The sequence below is a fragment of the Salvelinus namaycush genome, chromosome 3 (assembly GCF_016432855.1).
Source record: "Salvelinus namaycush isolate Seneca chromosome 3, SaNama_1.0, whole genome shotgun sequence".
In the NCBI taxonomy this organism is placed as follows: domain Eukaryota; kingdom Metazoa; phylum Chordata; class Actinopteri; order Salmoniformes; family Salmonidae; genus Salvelinus; species Salvelinus namaycush.
This window is the reverse complement of record NC_052309.1, coordinates 35,515,509-35,536,856: the sequence shown is the minus strand read 5'-3', so window position 1 is coordinate 35,536,856 and position 21,348 is coordinate 35,515,509. Positions and strand designations below refer to the sequence as shown.

The window sequence follows — 21,348 nt, the reverse complement described above, 5'->3', positions numbered from 1 at the left end:
CGACACAAAGGCACACGCCCTGGGGTTGTTTGAATGTTATTAATAAACCATTTGCAGCTTACATAAAAAATTGTCTGCTAGAACAGCTCATCAAAACCTCATTCCCTGGTCTATGATCACACCACACACAGACAATAAGACATATATTTACATACATTCTTATCCAGATGTCTGTGTATATTCTTAATCCTGACTCATGGTGGACAGCATTATTCCCTGAACATCTGGTAACAGAAAAGAAACAAAGACAGTCTTCCCTTCCTTTCTCCTCTGTCTCTCTTGGGCACATGTAGACTCACCGAGCCGGCTCTGTTTTTCCCAACAGTTGGTTGCCAGATTGGCCAGCTCCTTGTATTTCTCGGCCAGCTGGAGTTTTCCGTTGTTGAGGCGGGGTCGCCTGGCGATGCTCTCCTCGGCCAAGCTCCGGTTGGAGGTCAGCAGGATCTCTCTGTCCACCTGCAGCGCCTGAAACTGGAGACAAACATGGCATCAGGACCCTGAGGATGTACAGCTCAGCACACTCAAAGAAAAGGTCAATTGATTAACTAAAACAATAGCAGACTGTGATGATGGCGTGCCATGTTTAAAATAGTATTCCAGTAATACTGGTGTATCAACCCACATACAACATCTTGATAAACAGGAGTTTAACGTTGGCATTACAGTTGAAAAGTACTTATTTATTTAGCTATTTAGAGATTGATGTTTACAAATCTGCTCAACTGAGAATGTATAGTTAATCAAATATTTGTCAAGCAACAACAGTTCTTCAAGGCTAACCTCACTCTGCATGAAATGCTCTACACATTGAGATTGAAATGTAGTGAGCTGGAACACTTTGTCTCATAGGGTTTGAGCAGAGAAAGCAACAGCAAGGGGATTAGTCAAAGGGGAAAGTATGAAACTGTGAGAAACAACAGAGTCATTGGGGGTTAGAAACACAGGAAGGAACAAGGGTGTATATACAGTACATACATGCTAGACGGCCAGTTAAGTTAAGAACAAAACGTGTTCCGTGGTGTGAACTTCAGTCAGTAAGTCTATGCTACATATTGAATGTATGAAAAGATGTTCTCAGCCAGGCTAAAGAAAGCTGAGGGCACATAATACTAAGAGCAACTCAGCCAGTCTCAAATCTACTTTCATGTGATGGTTAAGTAAAGATGTGTTAAACAAGATAAATAAAAGTTGGTGTTAAAAAAAAATACTTTTAGGCCACATTCCCAAAACCAATGTGACTTTCCACGTCTGGCAAACAGCGGACTGAATTCCTGGTCAAGAGCCTTGCTCATGTTACACATGGACAGCATGGCTACGCTTGTGGCTTTGTCATACACACTGGGAGCATTCAGTTGATGACTTGGCATGAGTGAAGTCCAATTTTGCTTACTTCACATATCAGCCCTTTAAAGTTGTTTAAAAACCAAACTCAGGACTAAATTCAGGCTATTGCTTACACTTTCATCAATATTCATACCACAAGCAAGAACATTCATATATGCACAGTAATTAACAGTGACAGTTCCGCAGACTAAGGCTTCAATTAAGCAAAAATCCATTTAGCATTTAAGTAAGCATCCATATATGGCAATAACCCCCAAACTGAAGGACAATTAGAAACGATGCATTGAGAACTATTCCATTTAAAGGGCTAGCCCCAACGGTCAGGAACTAATGGCGTGTCCAGTGGCTTTTTTACTATGCATCGCTCTGGACCAAATTAGAAAAATGATGAAGAGATTCTGTGGCCTGTCATTGGGGGCTCCCATCCAGTTTGTTCCCAAAACGACACAAAAGGCTCCTTCAAGATGAATCCAACAGCCACCGGCAACGTTTAGCTATGGAGCTCAAGAGGAGTTCAAAAATGTCGTCATGGAAGACATTTGCATAGCATAGACAGGACAGCAAACCACAAACCCCACTGTTAACTCCAATTGTCTGAGGCCAAAAGAGCATGGAGGTTTTATAAGGATTCACTATTTTCCATCTGCCTCAAGTGAAATTATTAGTTTTTTTTAGCTGCCAATTTCACAGTGTAAAACTCAGGATATTGTTAACTCTGGCTGAGCTCACCAAAGCATAGAGGATTAATGATTTATTTCTTCAATGAATATGAGATTTTTGCCTCACATGATATTCTGCTTTAAGACCAAAACACAGTTTAGCTGTCTCCATGTGGAAAGCCTCCACTTGAAATTATTTGCTTACAGGAATGTGAGAATTTATGTTCATTGCGTCATTTCTACAATCAAACACACAACAAAGTTTGTCTGTTGAAAGTGATTGAGACTGAGAAATAGCCAAGGAGGAAAAGCTTCTCAGTGACATCAGAAAGTGGGGTAAGTTACTGAGTCACAGTCACTAATAGTGATCTTTGTCACTGATGTAGTGGGGGTGCATTGAGTTTTCTTGCAGCTTGAATTATGGATTTGAAATGCTCAGTCAAATCAAATCAAATGTTATTGGTCGCATACACATATTTAACAGGTGTTCTTCCGGGTGCAGCGAAATGCTTATGTTCCTAGCTCCAACAGTGCAGTTACATCTAACAATACAAAACACGCAAATATAAAGTAAAATAATGGAATTAAGAAATATACAAATATTAGGATGAGCAATATCAGAATCCAGAATATAAATATATATGTATATGATGGGATGTTGGACATTATGGACAGTACATGTCATACACAGTGCCTTCGGAAAGTATTAAGACCCCTTGACTTTTTCCACATTTTGTTACGTTACAGCCTTATTCTAAAAATGATTAAATAGTTTTTTCCACACACAATATTCCATAATGACAAAGCGAAAATAGTTTTTTTGACATTTTTGCAAATGCATTACAAGTAAAAAAAAACAACAGAAATATTACATTTACATAAGTGTTCAGATCCTTTACTCAGTACTTTGTTGAAGCACCTTTAGCAGCGATTACAGCATCAAGTCTTCTTGGGTATGACGCTACAAGCTTAGCACAACTGTATTTGGGGAGTTTCTCCCATTCTTCTCTGCAGATCCTCTCAAGCTCTGTCAGGTTGCATGGGGAGCGTTGCTGCACAGCTATTTTCAGGTCTCTCCAGAGATGTTTGATCGGGTTCAAGTCCGGGCTCTGGCTGGGCCACTCAAGGACATTAAGAGACTTGTCCCAAAAACACTCCTGCATTGTCTTGGCTGTGTGCTTAGGGTCGTTGTCCTGTTGGAAGGTGAACCATGGCACCAGTCTGAGGTCCTGAGTGCTCTGGAGCAGGTTTTCATCAAGGATCTCTCTGTACTTAGCTCTGTTCACTTTTCCTCGATCTTGACTAGTCTCCCAGTCTCTTAGGCTGAAAAACATGCCCACAGCATGATGCTGCCACCACCATGTTTCACCGTAGGGATGGTGCCAGGTTTCCTCCAGACGTGACGCTTGGCATTCAGGCCAAATACTTCAATCTTGGATACCTCAGACTAGAATATTTTATTTCTCATGGTCAGAGAGTCTTTAGGTGCCTTTTGGCAAACTCCAAGCGGGCTGTCATGTGCCTTTTACTGAGGAGTGGCTTCCGTCTGTCCACTCTACCATCTAGGCCTGATTGGTGGAGTGCTGCAGAGATGGTTGTCCTTCTGGAATGTTCTCCCATCTCCACAGAGGAACTCTAGAGCTCTGTCAGAGTGACCATTGGGTACTTGGTCACCTCCCTGACCAAGGCCCTTCTCCCCCGATTGCTCAGTTTGGTCTGGCGGCCAGGAAGAGTCTTGGTGGTTCCAAACTTCTTCCATTGGCGAATGATAGAGGCCACTGTGTTCTTGGGGACCTTCAATGGTGCAGACATTTTTTGGTACCCTTCCCCAGATCTGTGCCTCGACACAATCCTGTCTCGGAGCTCTACAGACAATTCCTTCGACCTCATGGCTTGGTTTTTGCTCTGACATGCACTGTCAACTGTGGGACCTTATATAGACAGATGTGTGCCTTTCCAAATCATGTTCAATCAATTGAATTTACCACACGTAGATGCCAATCAATTTGTAGAAACATCTCAAGGATGATGCAACCCCTATTACGAGCCTGTTCAACCTCTCTTTCGCATCGTCTGAGATCCCTAAAGATTGGAAAGCTGCCGCGGTCATCCCCCTCTTCAAAGGGGGAGACACTCTAGACCCAAACTGTTATATACTTATATCCATCCTGCTCTGCCTTTCAAAAGTCTTCGAAAGCCAAGTTAACAAACAGATCACTGACCATTTCGAATGGCCTCCAACTGCTCTTAAATCCTAGTAAAACGAAATGCATGCTCTCCAACCGATTGCTGCCCGCACCTGCCCGCCTAGCATCACTACTCTGGACGGTTCTGACTTAGAATATGTGGACAACTACAAATACCTAGGTGTCTGGCTAGACTGTAAACTCTCCTTCCAGACTCATATTAAGCATCTCCAATCTAAAATTAAATCTAGAATCGGCTTCCTATTTCGCAACAAAGCATCCTTCACTCATGCTGCCAATCATACCCTCGTAAAACTGACTATCTTACCGATTCTTGACTTCGGCGATGTCATTTACAAAATAGCCTCCAACACTCTACTCAGCAAATTGGATGTAGTCTATCACAGTGTCATCCATTTTGTCACAAAAGCCCCATATACTACCCACCACTGCGACTTGTATTCTCTCGTTGGCTGGTCCTCGCTACATATTCGTCGCCAAACCCACTGGCTCCAGGTCATCTATAAGTCTTTGCTAGGTAAAGCCCCGCTCACTGGTCTCCATAGCAACACCCACCCGTATTGCGTGCTTCAGCAGGTATATTTCACTGGTCATCCCCAAAGCCAACACCTCCTTTGGCCGCCTTTCCTTCCAGTTCTCTGCTGCCAATGACTGGAATGAATTGCAAAAATCACTGAAGTTGGAGACTTATATCTCCCTCACTAACTTTAAGCATCAGCTGTCAGAGCAGCTTACTGATCGATTACTGTACCTGTACACAGCCCATCTGTAAATAGCACACCCAACTACCTCATCCCCATATTATTAATTGTTTTGCTCTTTTGCACCCCAGTATCTCTACTTGCACATCATCATCTGCACATCTATCACTCCAGTGTTAATGCTAAATTCTAATTATTTCACCACTATAGCCTATTTATTGCCTTACCTACATAACCTTACTACATCTGCACACACTGTACATAGATCTATTGTGTTTTTGACTGTACGTTTGTTTATCCCATGTGTAACTCTGTGTTGTTGTTTTTGTCGCACTGCTTTGTTTTATCTTGGCCAGGTCGCAGTTGTAAATGAGAACTTGTTCTCAACTGGCCTACCTGGTTAAATAAAGGTGAAATAAAATAAAATAATAAATGATCAATGGAAACAGGATGCACCTGAGCTCAATTTTGAGTCTCATAGTAAAGGCTCTGAATATTTATGTAAATAAAGTATTTCTGTTTACTATTTAGAATACATTTCTAAAAAACTGTTTTCGCTTTGTCATTTTGGGGTATTGTGTGTAGATTGCTGAGGATCTTTTTTTAATTTAATATATTTTCGAATAAGGCTGTAACGTAACAAAATGTGGAAACCGTCAAGGGGTCTGACTACTTCCCAAAGGCACTGTATATGTAGTATATGTAGGATAGAATAGTGCATGTCCAGCAATAGTTAAATAGGATAGGCCCAGACTAGAAAACATTATATATAAATATGAAGTGGGTAAAACAGTATGTAAACATTATTAAAGTGGCCAGTGGTCCATGACTATGTACATAGAGCAGAAATCTCTCTGTGTACCGGGTGGTAGCTGGCTAGTGACAGTGACTAAAGTTCAGGGCATGGTCCTGGCTCAACTGTGGTTTCTTTCAACTTCAAAATGTACGAATAACCTTCACTTCTCGACTGAAACCACATGAGCTTGTTGCAACAGGAAACTGAAGTGACTGCCACTCCCCAACCAGACCAAATCAGAAACCACTGATCCAATCATAGTGGTCTCTGAGCAAAGGTGCGTTGTATGCCTCACACCTCCCAAAATGGAAGGGTAGATAAAGTCTTCTTCGGATTGAATGTTTCCATTTCCGCAAGCTGAAACCACAGAGCAAAATGTTAGATAAGACTTCTGTAATTGGAGGCAGTTAATGTACAGGGAATGAGAGAACATTTCACACTGCCCGCCTTAACTGAAAAGAAAGTCCAAGACTTCTGGATCAGGGTGAGAATCAATTACTAATTAAATGCTTCTCTCGGCAGTCAGCATGAAGACGTCTGTTTCTAACTTTGGCTAACTTCAAAACTATATCATTGCTCCAGGGAATCCAGTTCAGTGGAAAGTGTCTGGCTGGACATATGAGGCTTTTTAGAAACACTCCACTGTAATAATCATAGAAACTTTGTGGGTCCAAAATACATTTCTTTCCCCAATACTTAAAACCGTAATCGTCTCAGACTTTGAGGTTGATGAAGCACATAGAAAAAAGTATTTCAGTTAGCTATGATGGGCTGACATACCAGCGAGTCTTTAAGCTGGGTTCTTTCATTATTAATCAAATGGAGGAAAATAAGAAGTCTTAGAAATAGGGACTTTATAACAAGGGCCCCCATCCTCAAATGAATAAAGGGGCGTTCTCAGAACTGCTTAAGACCCAGCCTTCTCCCTCAGCATCATCAAGAGACTTGGCCATGTAAGAATGCTGTTCATCAACTACTGCTTAGCCTTCAACAACATAGTGCCCTCCAACTTCATCACTAAGCTCGGGGCCCTGGGTCTGAACCCTGTCATGTGCAACTGGGACCTGGACTCCCCGACGGGCCAATCCCATCGTGGTGAAGATAGGCAACAACACCTCCGCTACGCTGATCCTCAACACGTGGGCCCCACAAGGGTGTGTGCTCAGCCCCCTCCTGTACTCCTGTTCACCCATGACTGCGTGGCCATGCACGTCTCCAACTCAATCATCAAGTTTATGGATGACACAACACTGGTAGGCCTGATTACCAACAACGAAGAGACCGCCTACAGGGAGGTGGTGAGGGCCCTGGCGGAGTGTAGATAGGAAAATAACCTCTCCCTCAACATCAACAAAATGAAGGAGCTGATCGTGGACTTCAGGAGACAGCTGAGGGGGCATGCCCACATCCACATCGAAGGGGAGAGCATGAAAAGCTTCAAGTGCCTCGGCGTGCACATCACAGACAACCTGAAATTGTCACGCCTGATGCACCTATACTGCGCCAGGCTGCCTTTCATAATGCACACCTGTCACCATCATTACGAGCATCAGCGCTCATTGAACTCACCTGGACTTCTTCACGTTTTGATTGCCTTCCCTATATCTTTCTGTTTCCTCTGTTTCATCCCTGTGTCAGCATTATTGTCGTTTCCCCTGTCCAGACGCTGTCCGTATTCTGTTCCTGTCCGTGGTTATTGAATGTTCATTCCCTGTACTAGAGGTCGACCGATTAATTGGAATGGCCGATTAATTAGGGCCGATTTCAAGTTTTCATAACAATCAGATTTTTTATTTTTTTTACACCTTTATTTAATCTTTATTTAACTATGCAAGTCAGTTAAGAACACATTCTTCTTTTCAATGACGGCCTAGGAACGGTGGGTTAACTGCCTCGTTCAGGGGCAGAACGCAAGATTTTTACCTTGTCAGCTCGGGGGATTCAATCTTGCAACTTTACAGATAACTAGTCCAACGCTCTAACCACCTGATTACATTGCACTCCACGAGGAGCCTGCCTGTTACGCGAATAAAGTAAGCCAAGGTAAGTTGCTAGCTAGCATTAAACTTATCTTATAAAAAACAATCAATCAATCATAATCACTAGTTAACTACACATGGTTGATGATATTACTAATATATCTAGCGTGTCCTGCGTTGCATATAATCGATGCGGTGCGTTTCGTTGCTCCAATGTGTACCTAACCATAAACATCAATGCCTTTCTTAAAATCAATACACAGAAGTATATATTTTTAGACCTGCATAAAAGAAATCTAGCTAAAAGAAATCCAGGTTAGCAGGCAATATTAACCAGGTGAAATTGTGTCACTTCTCTTGCGTTCATTGCACGCAGAGTCAGTGTATATGCAACAGTTTGGGCCGCCTAAATCGCCAGAATTCTATGTAATTATGACATAACATTGAAGGTTGTGCAATGTAACAGGAATATTTAGACTTATGGATGCCACCAGTTAGATAAAATACGGAACGGTTCCGTATTTCACTGAAAGAATAAACGTCTTGTTTTCGAGATGATAGTTTCCGGATTCGACCATATTAATGACCTAAGGCTCGTATTTCTGTGTGTTATTATGTTATAACTAAGTCTATGATTTGATAGAGCAGTCTGACTGAGCGGTGGTAGGCAGCAGCAGGCTCGTAAGCATTCATTCAAACAGCACTTTCGTGCGTTTTGCCAGCAGCTCTTCGTTGTGCTTCAAGCATTGCACTGTTTATGACTTCATGCCTATCAACTCCCGAGATTAGGCTGGTGTAACCGATGTGAAATGGCTAGCTAGTTAGCGGGGTGCGCGCTAATAGCGTTTCAAACGTCACTCGCTCTGAGACTTGCAGTGGTTGTTCCACTTGCTCTGCATGGGTAATGCTGCTTCGAGGGTGGCTGTTGTCGATATGTTCCTGGTTCGCGCCCAGGTAGGAGCGAGGAGAGGGACGGAAGCTATACTGTTACTCTGGCAATACTAAAGTGCCTATAAGAACATCCAATAGTCAAAGGTTAATGAAATACAAATGGTATAGAGAGAAATAGTCCTATAATAACTACAACCTAAAACTTCTTACCTGGGAATATTGAAGACTCATGTTAAAAGGAACCATCAGCTTTCATATGTTCTCATGTTCTGAGCAAGGAACTTAAACGTTAGCTTTCTTACATGGCACATATTGCACTTTTACTTTCTTCTCCAACACTTTGTTTTTGCATTATTTAAACCAAATTGAACATGTTTCATTATTTATTTGAGGCTAAATTGATTTTATTGATGTATTATATTAAGTTAAAATAAGTGTTCATTCAGTATTGTTGTAATTGTCATTATTATAAATACATTTAAAAAATTGTCCGATTAATCGGTATCGGCTTTTTTTTGGTCCTCTAATAATCGGTATCGGTATCGGCGTTGAAAAATCATAATCGGTCGACCTCTACCCTGTACCTGCTTCTCGTCTCCAGCATCAATCTTTACAGAAATGGTCCATCCACACAGACAGTGTGGTGAAGAAATTTGGCTTGGCCCCAAAGACCCTCACAACTTCTACAGATGCACCATTGAGAGCATCCAGGATTGCATCTGTAGAAGTTGTGAGGGTCTTTGGGGCCAAGCCAAATTTCTTCACCACACTGTCTGGACCATTTCTGTATTACCGCCTGGAATGGCAATGGCACCGTCCTCAACTGCAGGGCTCTCAAGAGGGTAGTGCGATCAGCCCAACACATCACCAGGGGCACACTGCTTGCCCTCCATGACATCTACAGCACCCTGTGTCACAGGATGGCCAAGAAGATCATCAAGGACCTCAGCCACCCGACCCACGGCCTGCTCACCACGCTACCATCTAGAAGGCGGAGACAGTATAGGTGCATCAAAGCTAGGACTGAGAAACTGAAAAACTGCTTCTATTTCCAGGCCATTAGTCTGTTAAATAGTCACAACTGGCCAGCCTCCTCCCAGTACCTTGCCCTGAAGTTTAGTCACTGTTACTAGCTGGCTACGACCCGGTACTCAACCCTACACCTTAGAGACTGCTGCCCTATGTACATAGTAATTTTACACTGGTCACTTTAATAATGTAGACTCTGACTTTCTATATTTCTTAATACCTTTCTGTTTTTTTTGTTGGATTTGCATGCATTGTTTGTATTGTTAGGCATTACTGACTGCACTGTTGGAGCTAGGAATATAAGCATTCCGCTACACCCGCAATAACATCTGACAAATATGTGTATGCGACCAATAAAATTTGATTTAATTGGACAACTCACACTAAATTCTTCCGCTGCTCTGTCGTTTGAAACATACTTGTTAAAATATTTTATCAAGGTTTAAGATAAATGATTAAATAATTCTACCCGGAAACTTAACCATTAGGATTAGAGGTTATGTAGCATGGACAAGGAGTAATTAAAGCTGATAACCATTGGGGAAGAGAGGAATGTCTGTGTGTGCCAAAAGAAAACAAGAGACTCCTTAACCTATGTTTGTACCGATCCAGCTATAACTCTGGAGAGATATGATAAGACAGGGAGAGCCCCTCCAGGTTTCCCGTATCTGGGGGGGACTGGAACTGTCAGCTGAGTGGTAATAAACTGTGGTGAGACTTCAGGAGAAAATCCAAATATTAGTGTGTATGTATGTGCGTAGGTTAAGAGAATAGTATAAAGGGAACGTTTTTGTATATGCACAGTAAGAGCTCTCGCAAATAAAATTGGATCTGACTAATTGTGAGATGGGAATTCTGTCTGTTTCATTTAAACCAGAACTTTACAACCTCTGGGTTTCAGACCTAAAAAGATAATTGCAATTTAATTACTAAATTACATAACAATACTTTAGTCTTTGAAGTCATTTGTGGTGATGAGGGTCACAAGGGGCATTGTACAAAACAAAGTAATCCGCAATTGGATCGTCTTTAACCAATCAGAGTATCAAAGCCAATGACGAATTTACCCATATGCGTTCTAGCTCTGGCCCAACCCATCAGGGAGGTACTCAGATCCAGACTCATTGCGGAGAAGAAACTAACGTCTGTGGGCGTGACATAGCGTTTGGCCAGAGCAAGGAGTCTGGGTAGCCAGGCAAGTAAGGACATGTAGATGTTTCAGACCACTGACTGACTGGATACACAAATGAGAAGTAGATCTCTGATTCATTGTTACAATGACCCAAAAAAACCTGTGGAGGATATACAACATTATAAATGCATAATCTAATGAAGAAGTGATGGCTTGAAATATGATTTCCGCTGATCTCAGTCACAAGTCACATGGAAAAAAAGACTGGCTTCAATTGGATCATGACTGGATATCACAGCTACGAATTTGATCTCATTTCAGACAGCTCTCTGAAATTACCTTTTTCCCTGAGAAACATCTCATCTGCCATTTGACTGCCAGCCAGTTGACACTTTTCAAAGTAAGGAATGATGGTAGACACTGAAGTTGAAATGAAAGTCATCAGGATAAAAAAAATTTTTTTTAAACATTCCACAGATGTTACCCAAGATACTGTGGGAACACTTTTCTCTTAAACTGTTCTTGACCAACTTTCTTTGTCAGGTCAAGATCTCGTTTAAATGATCTGGTGGGATGATACATTCTTTCCATACCAATTCATTGATGACTTAATCTAAACAAGAATATGCCCAACAGGCTAAATTATACATTTTTCTGGATTACTTGTTGATTGCTTTTAAGAATATTGTAACTTTAAAAAGGTGTTCAAATTAAAGTTTATAAGCATTAAAAAGCTTGTAAAACACATGTTTTTGGCTTGCGTGTGTTTGCTTTGAGGTTGCATTTCCTTGCAGTGTTACAAATGCTCCAAATGTGGGGTATTTTCTTCTAGTATTCCACTTCTGTATTAATTTTAAATGACAATATTAAGACACTCATTCCATGTAGTAATATAATGTGAATGTTAACATTTAGTCTAGTTATTAATTGTAAATTGGGAGTATATTTGCCAATACTCAAATGCATTCAAACTTTCTAAACTGAGCCCCACTCGTTTTTGTATCTCGGCCAATATCCTGTCTCTTAAGCAGGAAACACACCGAGAATCTCTTTGCCGATAGATATCACAGTGGAAGGCCGTTATTTCTCTTGCTAGAACAAAAGCGGTACCTGCTGCTTGCTGACCCGGTAGGAACAAATTCTTCCACTGATTCTACAGATGAGTCAGTCACACTTCATATGCAATGTAGGCTAGCTAAGTGCAGACAACACTAAGTATTTCCTCCAAGTAAGCTAACCACTATTGACATTATCATTAAATCACAATGGATTAGATAGTTTTCAGGAAACAGCTGCCAGTATTTATTATTATTTATTGTTTTTCACCCCTTTTTTTTTTGTTGTATCCAATTGGTACAGTTACAGTCTTGTCTCATCGCTGCAGCTCCCATATGGACTTGGGAGAGGCGAAGGTCGAGAGCCATGCGTCCCCCGAAACATGACCCCAATCAAGCAGTACTGCTTCTTGACACAATGCCCGCTTAACCCAGAAGCCAGTCACACCAATGTGTCGGAGGAAACACCGTACACCTGGCGACCATGTCAGCGTGCATGCGCCCAGCCCGCCACAGGAGTCGCTAGAGCGCGATGGGACAAGGACATCCCTGCCGGACAAACCCTCCCCTAACCTGGACGATGCTGGGCCAATTGTTTGTGTAACAGTTTAACTTTAGTCCGTCCCCTCGCCCCGACCTGGGCGCGAACCAGGGACCCTCTGCACACATCAACAACGGTCACCCACGAAGCATCGTTACCCATCGCTCCACAAATGCCGCGGCCCTTGCAGAGCAAGGGGAACCACTACTTCAAGGTCTCAGAGCAAGTGACGTCACCGATTGAAAGGCTATTAGCGCGCACCACCGCTAACTAGCTAGCCATTTCACATCCGTTACACTCACCCCCCTTTTGACCTCCTCCTTTTTCCGCAGCAACCAGTGATCCGGGTCAACAGCATCAATGTAACAGTTTTTAACTTTAGTCCGTCCCCTCGCCCCGACCCGGGCGCGAACCAGGGACCCTCTGCACACATCAACAACAGTCACCCACGAAGCATCGTTACCCATCGCTCCACAAAAGCCGCGGCCCTTGCAAAGCAAGGGGAACCACTACTTCAAGGTCTCAGATCAAGTGACGTCACCGATTGAAAGGCTATTAGCACACACCACCGCTAACTAGCTAGCCATTTCACATCCGTTACATTTGCAGCCCCATGGGTCTTCCGGTCACGGCCGGCTGCGGTAGAGCCTGGACTCGAATCAGGATCTCTAGTAGCACAGCTAGCAAATGCGATGCAGTGCCTTAGACCACTGCGCCACTCGGGGGGCCCCAGCTGCCAGTGTTAGCTGCCGGGTTAGTGCAGTGTCCTTAGCTAGCTAGCTAGCTATGTTGTGCTAGCTAGTGAATATGCTAACATTAGCTAGCTAGCTAAACATTTGACTATGGGATAACACTGGCAGTATAGGTTTATGGAGAGTGAATTAAACTGTTTCTTTGTCATCTTGCTAGGTGTGGCCACCTGGCTGGTATCAACAAGGGCTTTCTACAAAATAGGAACATTAGTGCAGATAGCTTGGAATCTAGACCATAAGCAATATGCACGGATATGCATTGCCAAACAACGCTACTGCCACTTTCTGGTATGGAGTATTTTAACAACGCTGAGTGGCTGATGACTTCAAAGGTGTTTGCTGTGTAAACACAAAAGAGATTGACTGCCGACACTCTGTTCAGAGGTGCTAAGTACTGTTGGCAGGCAAATGTTTGACAATCCTACCGGTGTGGCTGAGCTTTTAGGCTTGTCACACCTCTTTGTGCATACTTAACTCTTGTCATGGATGCACCTTGAAATATCTGCTTTGTCACATCACAGCAGGCAAGATGGCAAAGTCTGTAGGGTATTATAATTCCATGATGCCACACTGTGTGGCTCACACGCAATTTAGAGAGACCACAAATCTTAGCAGCCCATCTGAAAGTGCTCTAAAGATTCTATCAGTGTCTAACAGTTCCTGTGATTTTTCTAAAGTGTGATTCAGCTTCAAATGTTTTTCAAATGTCTCCCTCAAAACTGGGCTACTTCAGTCCATCCACAAGTGTCGCAGTGTGCATTTCTCTCACACTTGTGGTTTGTATAATGAACATTTGCAAGGCAATCAGAGCCCCAGGTTCTGTGGAATCCAGAGCATTTGGCCCATTCAAAAGAAGCACTCTGTACACAAATCCACTGCAAATCCACTGTTTTCCCTTGAATTTCCTGTGACTACAAGGACACTGTACAGCTCATTTCACTCCAAATCCCCGTCATCCGTGGCTATTCATATTCACCAGAAGTTTTCCCCAAAACAGGAATTGCAACAGACCTTCCATTTCCTGCTGTGGCTGCTCCTACCCCAGTTTACCATTGAAGCGAGAGTTCCAGGAGCCCCCGGGACAGTGTGCTTGGTATGATGCACTGGTTGGAAAGCAAACCTGACAGTGTTTCCCATGACTGACAAACAACACTTGAAGAGCACTTTGGATATGGAAAGATGTTGTTTCCCTCATCGATCAACACACAATACCCCCTAATGAGAAAGCAAAATCAGTTTTTTAGAAAACTGAAATATCACATTTACATAAGTATTCAGACCCTTTAATAAGTACTTTGTTGAAGCACCTTTGGCAGTGATTACAGCCTTGAGTCTTCTTGGGTATGACGCTATAAGATTGGCACATCTGTATTTGGGGAGTTCTCCCATTCTTCTCTGCAGATCCTCTCAAGGTCTGTCAGGTTGCATGGGGAGCGTCGCTTCAAAATTATTTTCAGGTCTCTCAAGAAATGTTTGATCGATTTCAAGTCCGGGCTCTGGCTGGAGGACATTAAGGACATTAAGAGACTTCTCCAACTCCTGCGTTGTTTTGGCTGTGTGCTTAGGTTCATTGTCCTGTTAGAAGGTGAACCTTCACCCCAGTCTGAGGCCTAGCAACAGTGGGTTAACTGCCTTGTTCAGGGGTAGAATGACAGATTTGTACCTTGTCAGCTCGGGGATTCAATCTTGCAACCTTTCGGTTACTAGTCCAACGCTCTAACCACTAGGCTACGCTGCCGCCCCTGACTAGTCTCCCAGTCTCTGCTGCTGAAAAACATCCCCACAGCATGATGCTGCCACCAACATGCTTCACCGTAGGGATGGTGCCAGGTTTTCCCCCAGACGTGATGCTTGGCATTGAGGCCAAAGAGTTCAATCTTGGTTTCATCAGATCAGAGAATCTTGTTTCTCATGGTCAGAGAGTCCTTTAGGTGCCTTTTACTGATCGTGCTGTCATGTGCATTTTACTGAGGAGTAGCTTCCATCTGACCCCTCTACCATAAAGGCCTGATTGGTGGAGTGTTGCAGAGATGGTTGTCCTTCTGGAAGGTTCTCTCATCTCCACAGAGGAACTCTGGAGTTCTGTCAGGGTGACCATTGGGTTCTTGGCCACCTCCCTGACCAAGGCCCTTCTCCCCCGATTGCTCAGTTTGGCCGGGCTGTCAGCTCTAGGAAGAGTCTTGGTGGTTCCAAACTTCTTCCATTTAAGAATGATGGACGCCACTGTGTTCTTGGGGACCTTCAATGCTGCAGACATTTTTTAGTACCCTCAACACAATCCTGTCTCGGAGCTCTACGGACAATTCCTTTGACCTCATGGCTTGTTTTTTGCTCTGACATACACTGTCAACTGTGGGACCTTATGTATACAGGTGTGTGCCTTTTCGAATCAATTGAATTTACCACAGGTGGACTCCAATCAAGTTGTAGAAACATCTCAAGGATGATCAATGGAAACAAGATGCACCTGAGCTCAATTTTGAGTCTCATAGCAAAGGGTCTGAATACTTATGTAAATAAAGTATTTTCTGTTTTTATATTTTATAAATTTGCAAACATTTCAAAAAACCTGTTTTCGCTTTCTTATTACGGGGTATTGTGTGTAGATTAATTTAATTAATTTTAGAATAAGGCTGTAACATAGCAAAATGTGGAAAAAGTAAAGTGGTCTGAATACTTTCCGAATGAACTGAATATTATACAAACGTGAAAAAATTTGATTTATTATGCCAGCATAAGAATCCTGGCTTATTTTCCATCAAGTCAACCTGCAAGAATCGATCAGATAGATTTGTCTTGGGGGGAAAAGGGCTTGAGTGTTACTCTTCTCCTTCACTGCCATTTGTGGTAAGATGAGGTGCTCAAGGAGTCACTGAGTGTTTTTAAAATTTTAAAATTTCTGTAATTTCATTTTCACAGTTCGGCTAATACCCCATGTCAAATCCTATGGCGCCAGTAGAGGATAGCAATTCCGCCAGTCAGAAGGCTTAGAACATTCTCCAGAAGGAGCTAGCTAGTGATATGTGGGCTATTTACACAAGCATCCATCTTATTATGTCATCAAATCAAATCAAATTGTATTAGTCACATGCGCCGAATACAACAGGTACAACCTTACAGTGAAATGCTTACTTACGAGCCCCTAACCAACAATGCAGGGGTTTTTTTAAAGGGTAAAAAAAAAAATGTAACAAGTAATTAAAGAGCAGCAGTAAAATAACAATAGCGAGACTATTCACAGGGGGGGTACCAGTACAGAGTCAATGTGCAGGGGCACCAATTACTTGAGGTAATATGTATATGTAGGTAGAGTTATTAAAGTGACTATGCATAGATGATAACAACAGAGAGTAGCAGCGGTGTAAAAGAGATGGGCGGGGGTGTCACGGCCGTCAAAAGGAGTAGACCAAGGCGCAGCGTGGTATGCGTGAATTCTTCTTTATTCTAAGAATGAACACTGAACAAAACTAACAAAATAACAAAACGAACCGTGAAGCTATACAAATGAGTGCTGAACAGGCAACTACACATAGACAAGAACCCACAAATACCCAAGGGAAAATGGCTACCTAAATATGGTCCCCAATCAGAGACAACGATAAACAGCTGCCTCTGATTGGGAACCATATCAGGCCACCATAGACATATATATACCTAGACCTACAAAACCCCTAGATATACAAAAACCCTAGACATACAAAAACCCTAGACAAGACAAAACTAGCATACCCACCCTAGTCACACCCTGACCTAACCAAAATAATAAAGAAAACATAGATAACTAAGGTCAGGGCGTGACAGGGGGGGATGCAAATAGTCTGGGTAGCCATTTGATTAGATGTTCAGGAGTCTTATGGCTTGGGGGTAGAAGCTGTTTAGAAGCCTCTTGGACCTAGACTTGGCGCTCCGGTACCGCTTGTCGTGCGGTAGCAGAGAGAACAGTCTATGACTACTGTGGCTGGAGTTTTTGACAATTTTTACTGACACTGCCTGTTGTAGATGTCCTGGATGGCAGGAAGCTTGGCCCCAGTGATGTACTGGGCCGTACGCACTACCCTCTGTAGTGTTTTATGGTTGGAGACCGAGCAGTTGCCATACCAGGCAGTGATGCAACCAGTCAGGATGCTCTCAATGGTGCAGCTGTAGAACCTTTTGAGGATCTGAGGACCCATGCCAAATCTTTATAGTCTCCTGAGAGGGAATAGGTTTTGTCATGCCCTCTTCCCGACTGTCTTGGCGTGCTTGGACTATGTTAGTTTGTTGGTGATGTGGACACCAAGGAACTTGAAGTTCTCAACCTGCTCCACTACAGCCCCGTCGATGAGAATGGAGGTGTGCTCTGTCCTCTTTTTCCTGTAGTCCACAATCATCTCCATTGTCTTGATCACGTTGAGGGAGAGGTTGTTGTCCTGGCACCACACAGCCAGGTCTCTGACCTCCTTCCTATAGGCTGTCTTGTCGTTGTCGGTGATCAGGCCTACCACTTTTGTGTCATCGGCAAACTTGATGATGGTGTTGGAGTTGTGCCTGGCCGTGCAGTCATGAGTGAACAAGGAGTACAGGAGGGGACTGAGCACATACCCCTGAGGGGCCCTTGTGTTGAGGATCAGCGTGGCGGATGTGTTGCTATCTACCCTTACTACCTGGGGGCAGCCCGTCAGGAAGTCCAGGATCCAGTTGCAGAGGGAGGTGTTTAGTCCCAGGGTCCTTAGCTTATTGATGAGCTTTGAGGGCACTATGGTGTTGAACGCTGAGCTGTAATCAATGAATAGCATTCTCACAAAGGTGTTCCTTTTGTCCAGGTGGAAAACGGCAGTGTGAAGTGCAATAGAGATTGCATCTTCTGTGGATCTGTTAGGGCGGTATGCAAATTGGAGTGGGTCTAGGGTTTCTGGGATAATGGCGTTGATGTGAGCCATGACCAGCCTCTCAAAGCACTTCATGGCTACAGACGTGAGTGCCACGAGTCGGCAGTCATTTAGGCAGGTTACCTTAGTGTTCTTGGGCACAGGGACTATGGTGGTCTGCTTAAAACATGTTGGTATTACAGACTTGGACAGGGAGAGGTTGAAAATGTCAGTAAAGACACTTGCCAGTTGGTCAGCGCATGCTCGCAGTACACGTCCTGGTAATCTGTCTGGCCCTGCGGCCTTGTGATTTTCGACCTGTTTAAAGGTCTTACTCACATCGGCTGTGGAGAGCGTGATCACAGTCTTCCCGGAACAGCTGGTGCTCTTACGCATGTTTCAGTGTTATTTGCCTCGAAGCAAACATAGAAGTAGTTTAGCTCATCTGGTAGGATCGTGTCACTGGGCAGCTCTCGGCTGTGCTTCCCTTTGTAGTCTGTAATGGTTTCACAAGCCCTGCCACATCCGACGAAGGTCAGAGCCGGTGTAGTACGATTCGATCTTAGTCCTGTATTGACACTTTGCCTGTTTGATGGTTCGTCGGAGGGCATAGCGGGATTTATTTTAAGCTTTTGGGTTAGAGTCCCGCTGCTTAAAAGCGGCAGCTCTAGCCTTTAGCTCAGTACGGATGTTGCCTGTAATCCATGGCTTCTGGTTGGGGTATGTACGTACGGTCACTGTGGGGACGACGTCATCGATGCACTTATTGATGAAGCTAATGACTTATGTGGTGTACTCCTTAATGCCATCAGAGGAATCCCGGAACATATTCCAGTCTGTGCTAGCAAAACAGTCCTGTAGCTTAGCATCTGCTTCATCTGACTACTTTTTTATTGATCGAGTCACTGATGCTTCCTGCTTTCATTTTTTTGTAAGCAGGAATCAGGAGGATAGAATTATGGTCAGATTTGCCAAATGGAGGGCGATGAAGAGCTTTGTATGCGTCTCTGTGTGTGGAGTAAAGGTGTTCCAGAGTTTTTTTTCCCTCTGGTTGTACATTTAACATGTTGATAGAAATTTGGTAAGATAGATTTAAGTTTCCCTGCTTTAAAGTCCCCGGCTACTAGGAGTGCCGCCTCTGGGTGAGCGTTTTCCTGTTTGCTTATGGCGGAATACAGCTCATTCAGTCCGGTCTTAGTGCCATCATCAGTCTGTGGTAGTCTGTAGACAGCTACATACCACCACAGACTGGGTGATTGCCCCCGGAGACCCCAACGCGTTACTGAATTGGAGCGCTTCTCACCAGTGGATCATAGGGGCTGTGGAGCCATCCACTACAATGAGCTCAACTACCATCACATGTCAGCCAACTATGCATATGTGTGCTTTATTAAACTGTAATGGCATCTGCAGGAAGGACAATGGGAGGGGAGCACACCCAGACACCCTAGTGATGTTTACTTACAGACAGTGTAAATGAGAATGTGTGTGTGAATGTCTCAACTAACTACTGGCATGTAACACTTTGTACATTTATTTTCGATTAAACGTCTTGGTCAAGTCGAATATAACTGCAACTACAACCATTACTGAAATCCCGACCATGGCTCTAGCTAAGTAATTCTGATCCAGTCCCTTGGGAGAATTCCATGGCCTCTCTCGGTGAGATGCGACCACTTTGGAAACATCGCTCTAATTCATTTGCTGCAGCAGTGAGGAAGGTTTCAAATGTCATGTCTTGCTCTGAATTGGACACACCCACGTCCATTCCCAAATGAGTAACGATTTTATCTCTGTTTAAGAATGAATGCCACACCTGATGATTTCAGACGGAGGGCTATGTACCATGAATGACAATGTTTTGGAACTGTGCAAGACTGCGGGTTCAAATAGGAAAATAACAAACTGCCCTAGTAATTTAACATTACATTCAGGAATAGTTGTTCTAGTGAGGAATAAGACAGAAATATAGAAAGAGGTGCATTTGAATGTACAAGTGTGTGAGAGATGTGTTTACTGTGTGTGTGTGCACGTGCGTGCGCGTGCGTGCAACAGAGAGACCGAGATTTGTTTTCAAATAAAAATTTGAGTGCCTTCATAGTATTTCGAATAGGTTGATCCTGCTGCTCACTGAACATGTCCTGTATGGCAAGCAGGAATTCCCTGTTCAGGTTCATTGGTATAGAAAAACATCCTATAAAAAACGAATGGAATGTGAACAAAGCCAATTGTAAATAACTATCCTACGTTTAGTTTACATTCACATGAACTCCATAGGATCGAAGGAGAACGTGGGGGAAAAAATGAAAGGCTTTCGAAAGCCATTGGAAGCCACGCAGACAATAATGCAGAGAGTCATGGGAGGCTACTAAAGCGGCTCATGCATTGGCCATATCCTATATCATGTGCCATAGGATGAGGCATCAAAGCAATCATAGAAATTTGAAGAGAACATAATGTATACCTATTTAAGTTTGAATGCGATATCTGGAAGAGGAAATATCAACTACATGTAACACACAGATATATTTAGCAAAACTGTGTGGCTGTATTCGATAGTTGCCACATTGTTGAACCAAATACCTTCTCATTGAGTCGGACGATCTGGTCCATTTTTTCTTTATCTTGTAAAAGCTCCTGCAATTCACTCATGTTTAGAGCCCTATACCCGTCTGGGGTAGAGTTTGTGTCCTTAAAATTGGACATTGTATTTCCTTCACAAGCAATTCAGACGAGTTCGTTTGCAAGCCCATCTGGTTCCATGTCGTTTGCAGTGAATAGCACAGCCACAAGCGCCTAGTGAAATGGGTTAAAGCTTATGTTGGCGGAGTCAATACAAGATGCAGTGACACATACTTACCACGATTGCATTGTAGCTAATGTAATGCTACCGACAACCACGAGAAGGTCGTCACTAGTTACCACAGCCACGAAGTCATAAACGCCGCCTATTTCTACAATTCCACTTCTTAAAATGTGATTTTAAACCTAACCCTAACCTTTACCACAAATTTAACCACACTGCTAACGTTTTGCCTAACCGTAAGCCTACATTAAGACTAAAAATAACATTTTTGTTTTCATACACTTTTACGATATAGCCATATATGGACTTTGTGGCTGTGGTAACTAGTGGAAACCCCACGGGAAGGCATGGTCGTGGTATAAAACGTTTAGAAGCAGGTTATAAAAGTAATACAGCTCTGCCAGGATTTTGTTTGGCAATGTTTGATTCTTGCCTACGTACAACCTGTATTTCCTACATTTGCACAATTATTTGTAATGTAGGCGAGTGTGCATGTACACTGGGAACTGGAATGCTGAAACCATTTTCACTTCGCTGACTGTTATAACATCAAATGTTGTTCTATCTGTGGTTACTTTGTATCATTTTATAGCAACTACCGGTATGTTA

At 43.1% G+C, this 21,348-nt stretch overlaps 1 protein-coding gene across 1 annotated transcript in view; it reads right to left on the bottom strand.

The window, feature by feature from the left end:
* Positions 1–20,753, bottom strand: part of LOC120044344 (vacuolar protein sorting-associated protein 37D-like) — a 42,410-nt gene extending 21,657 nt beyond the window's left edge. Inside the window, exons 1-2 of the mRNA XM_038988961.1 lie at positions 20,517–20,753; positions 300–471 (exon numbers count right to left, since the gene is read on the bottom strand). Of these exons, the coding sequence (XP_038844889.1) occupies positions 300–471; positions 20,517–20,639 (295 nt within the window). The 5' untranslated portion in view covers positions 20,640–20,753. The remainder of the gene's footprint in view (positions 1–299; positions 472–20,516) is intronic.
* Positions 20,754–21,348: the final 595 nt, after the last annotated feature.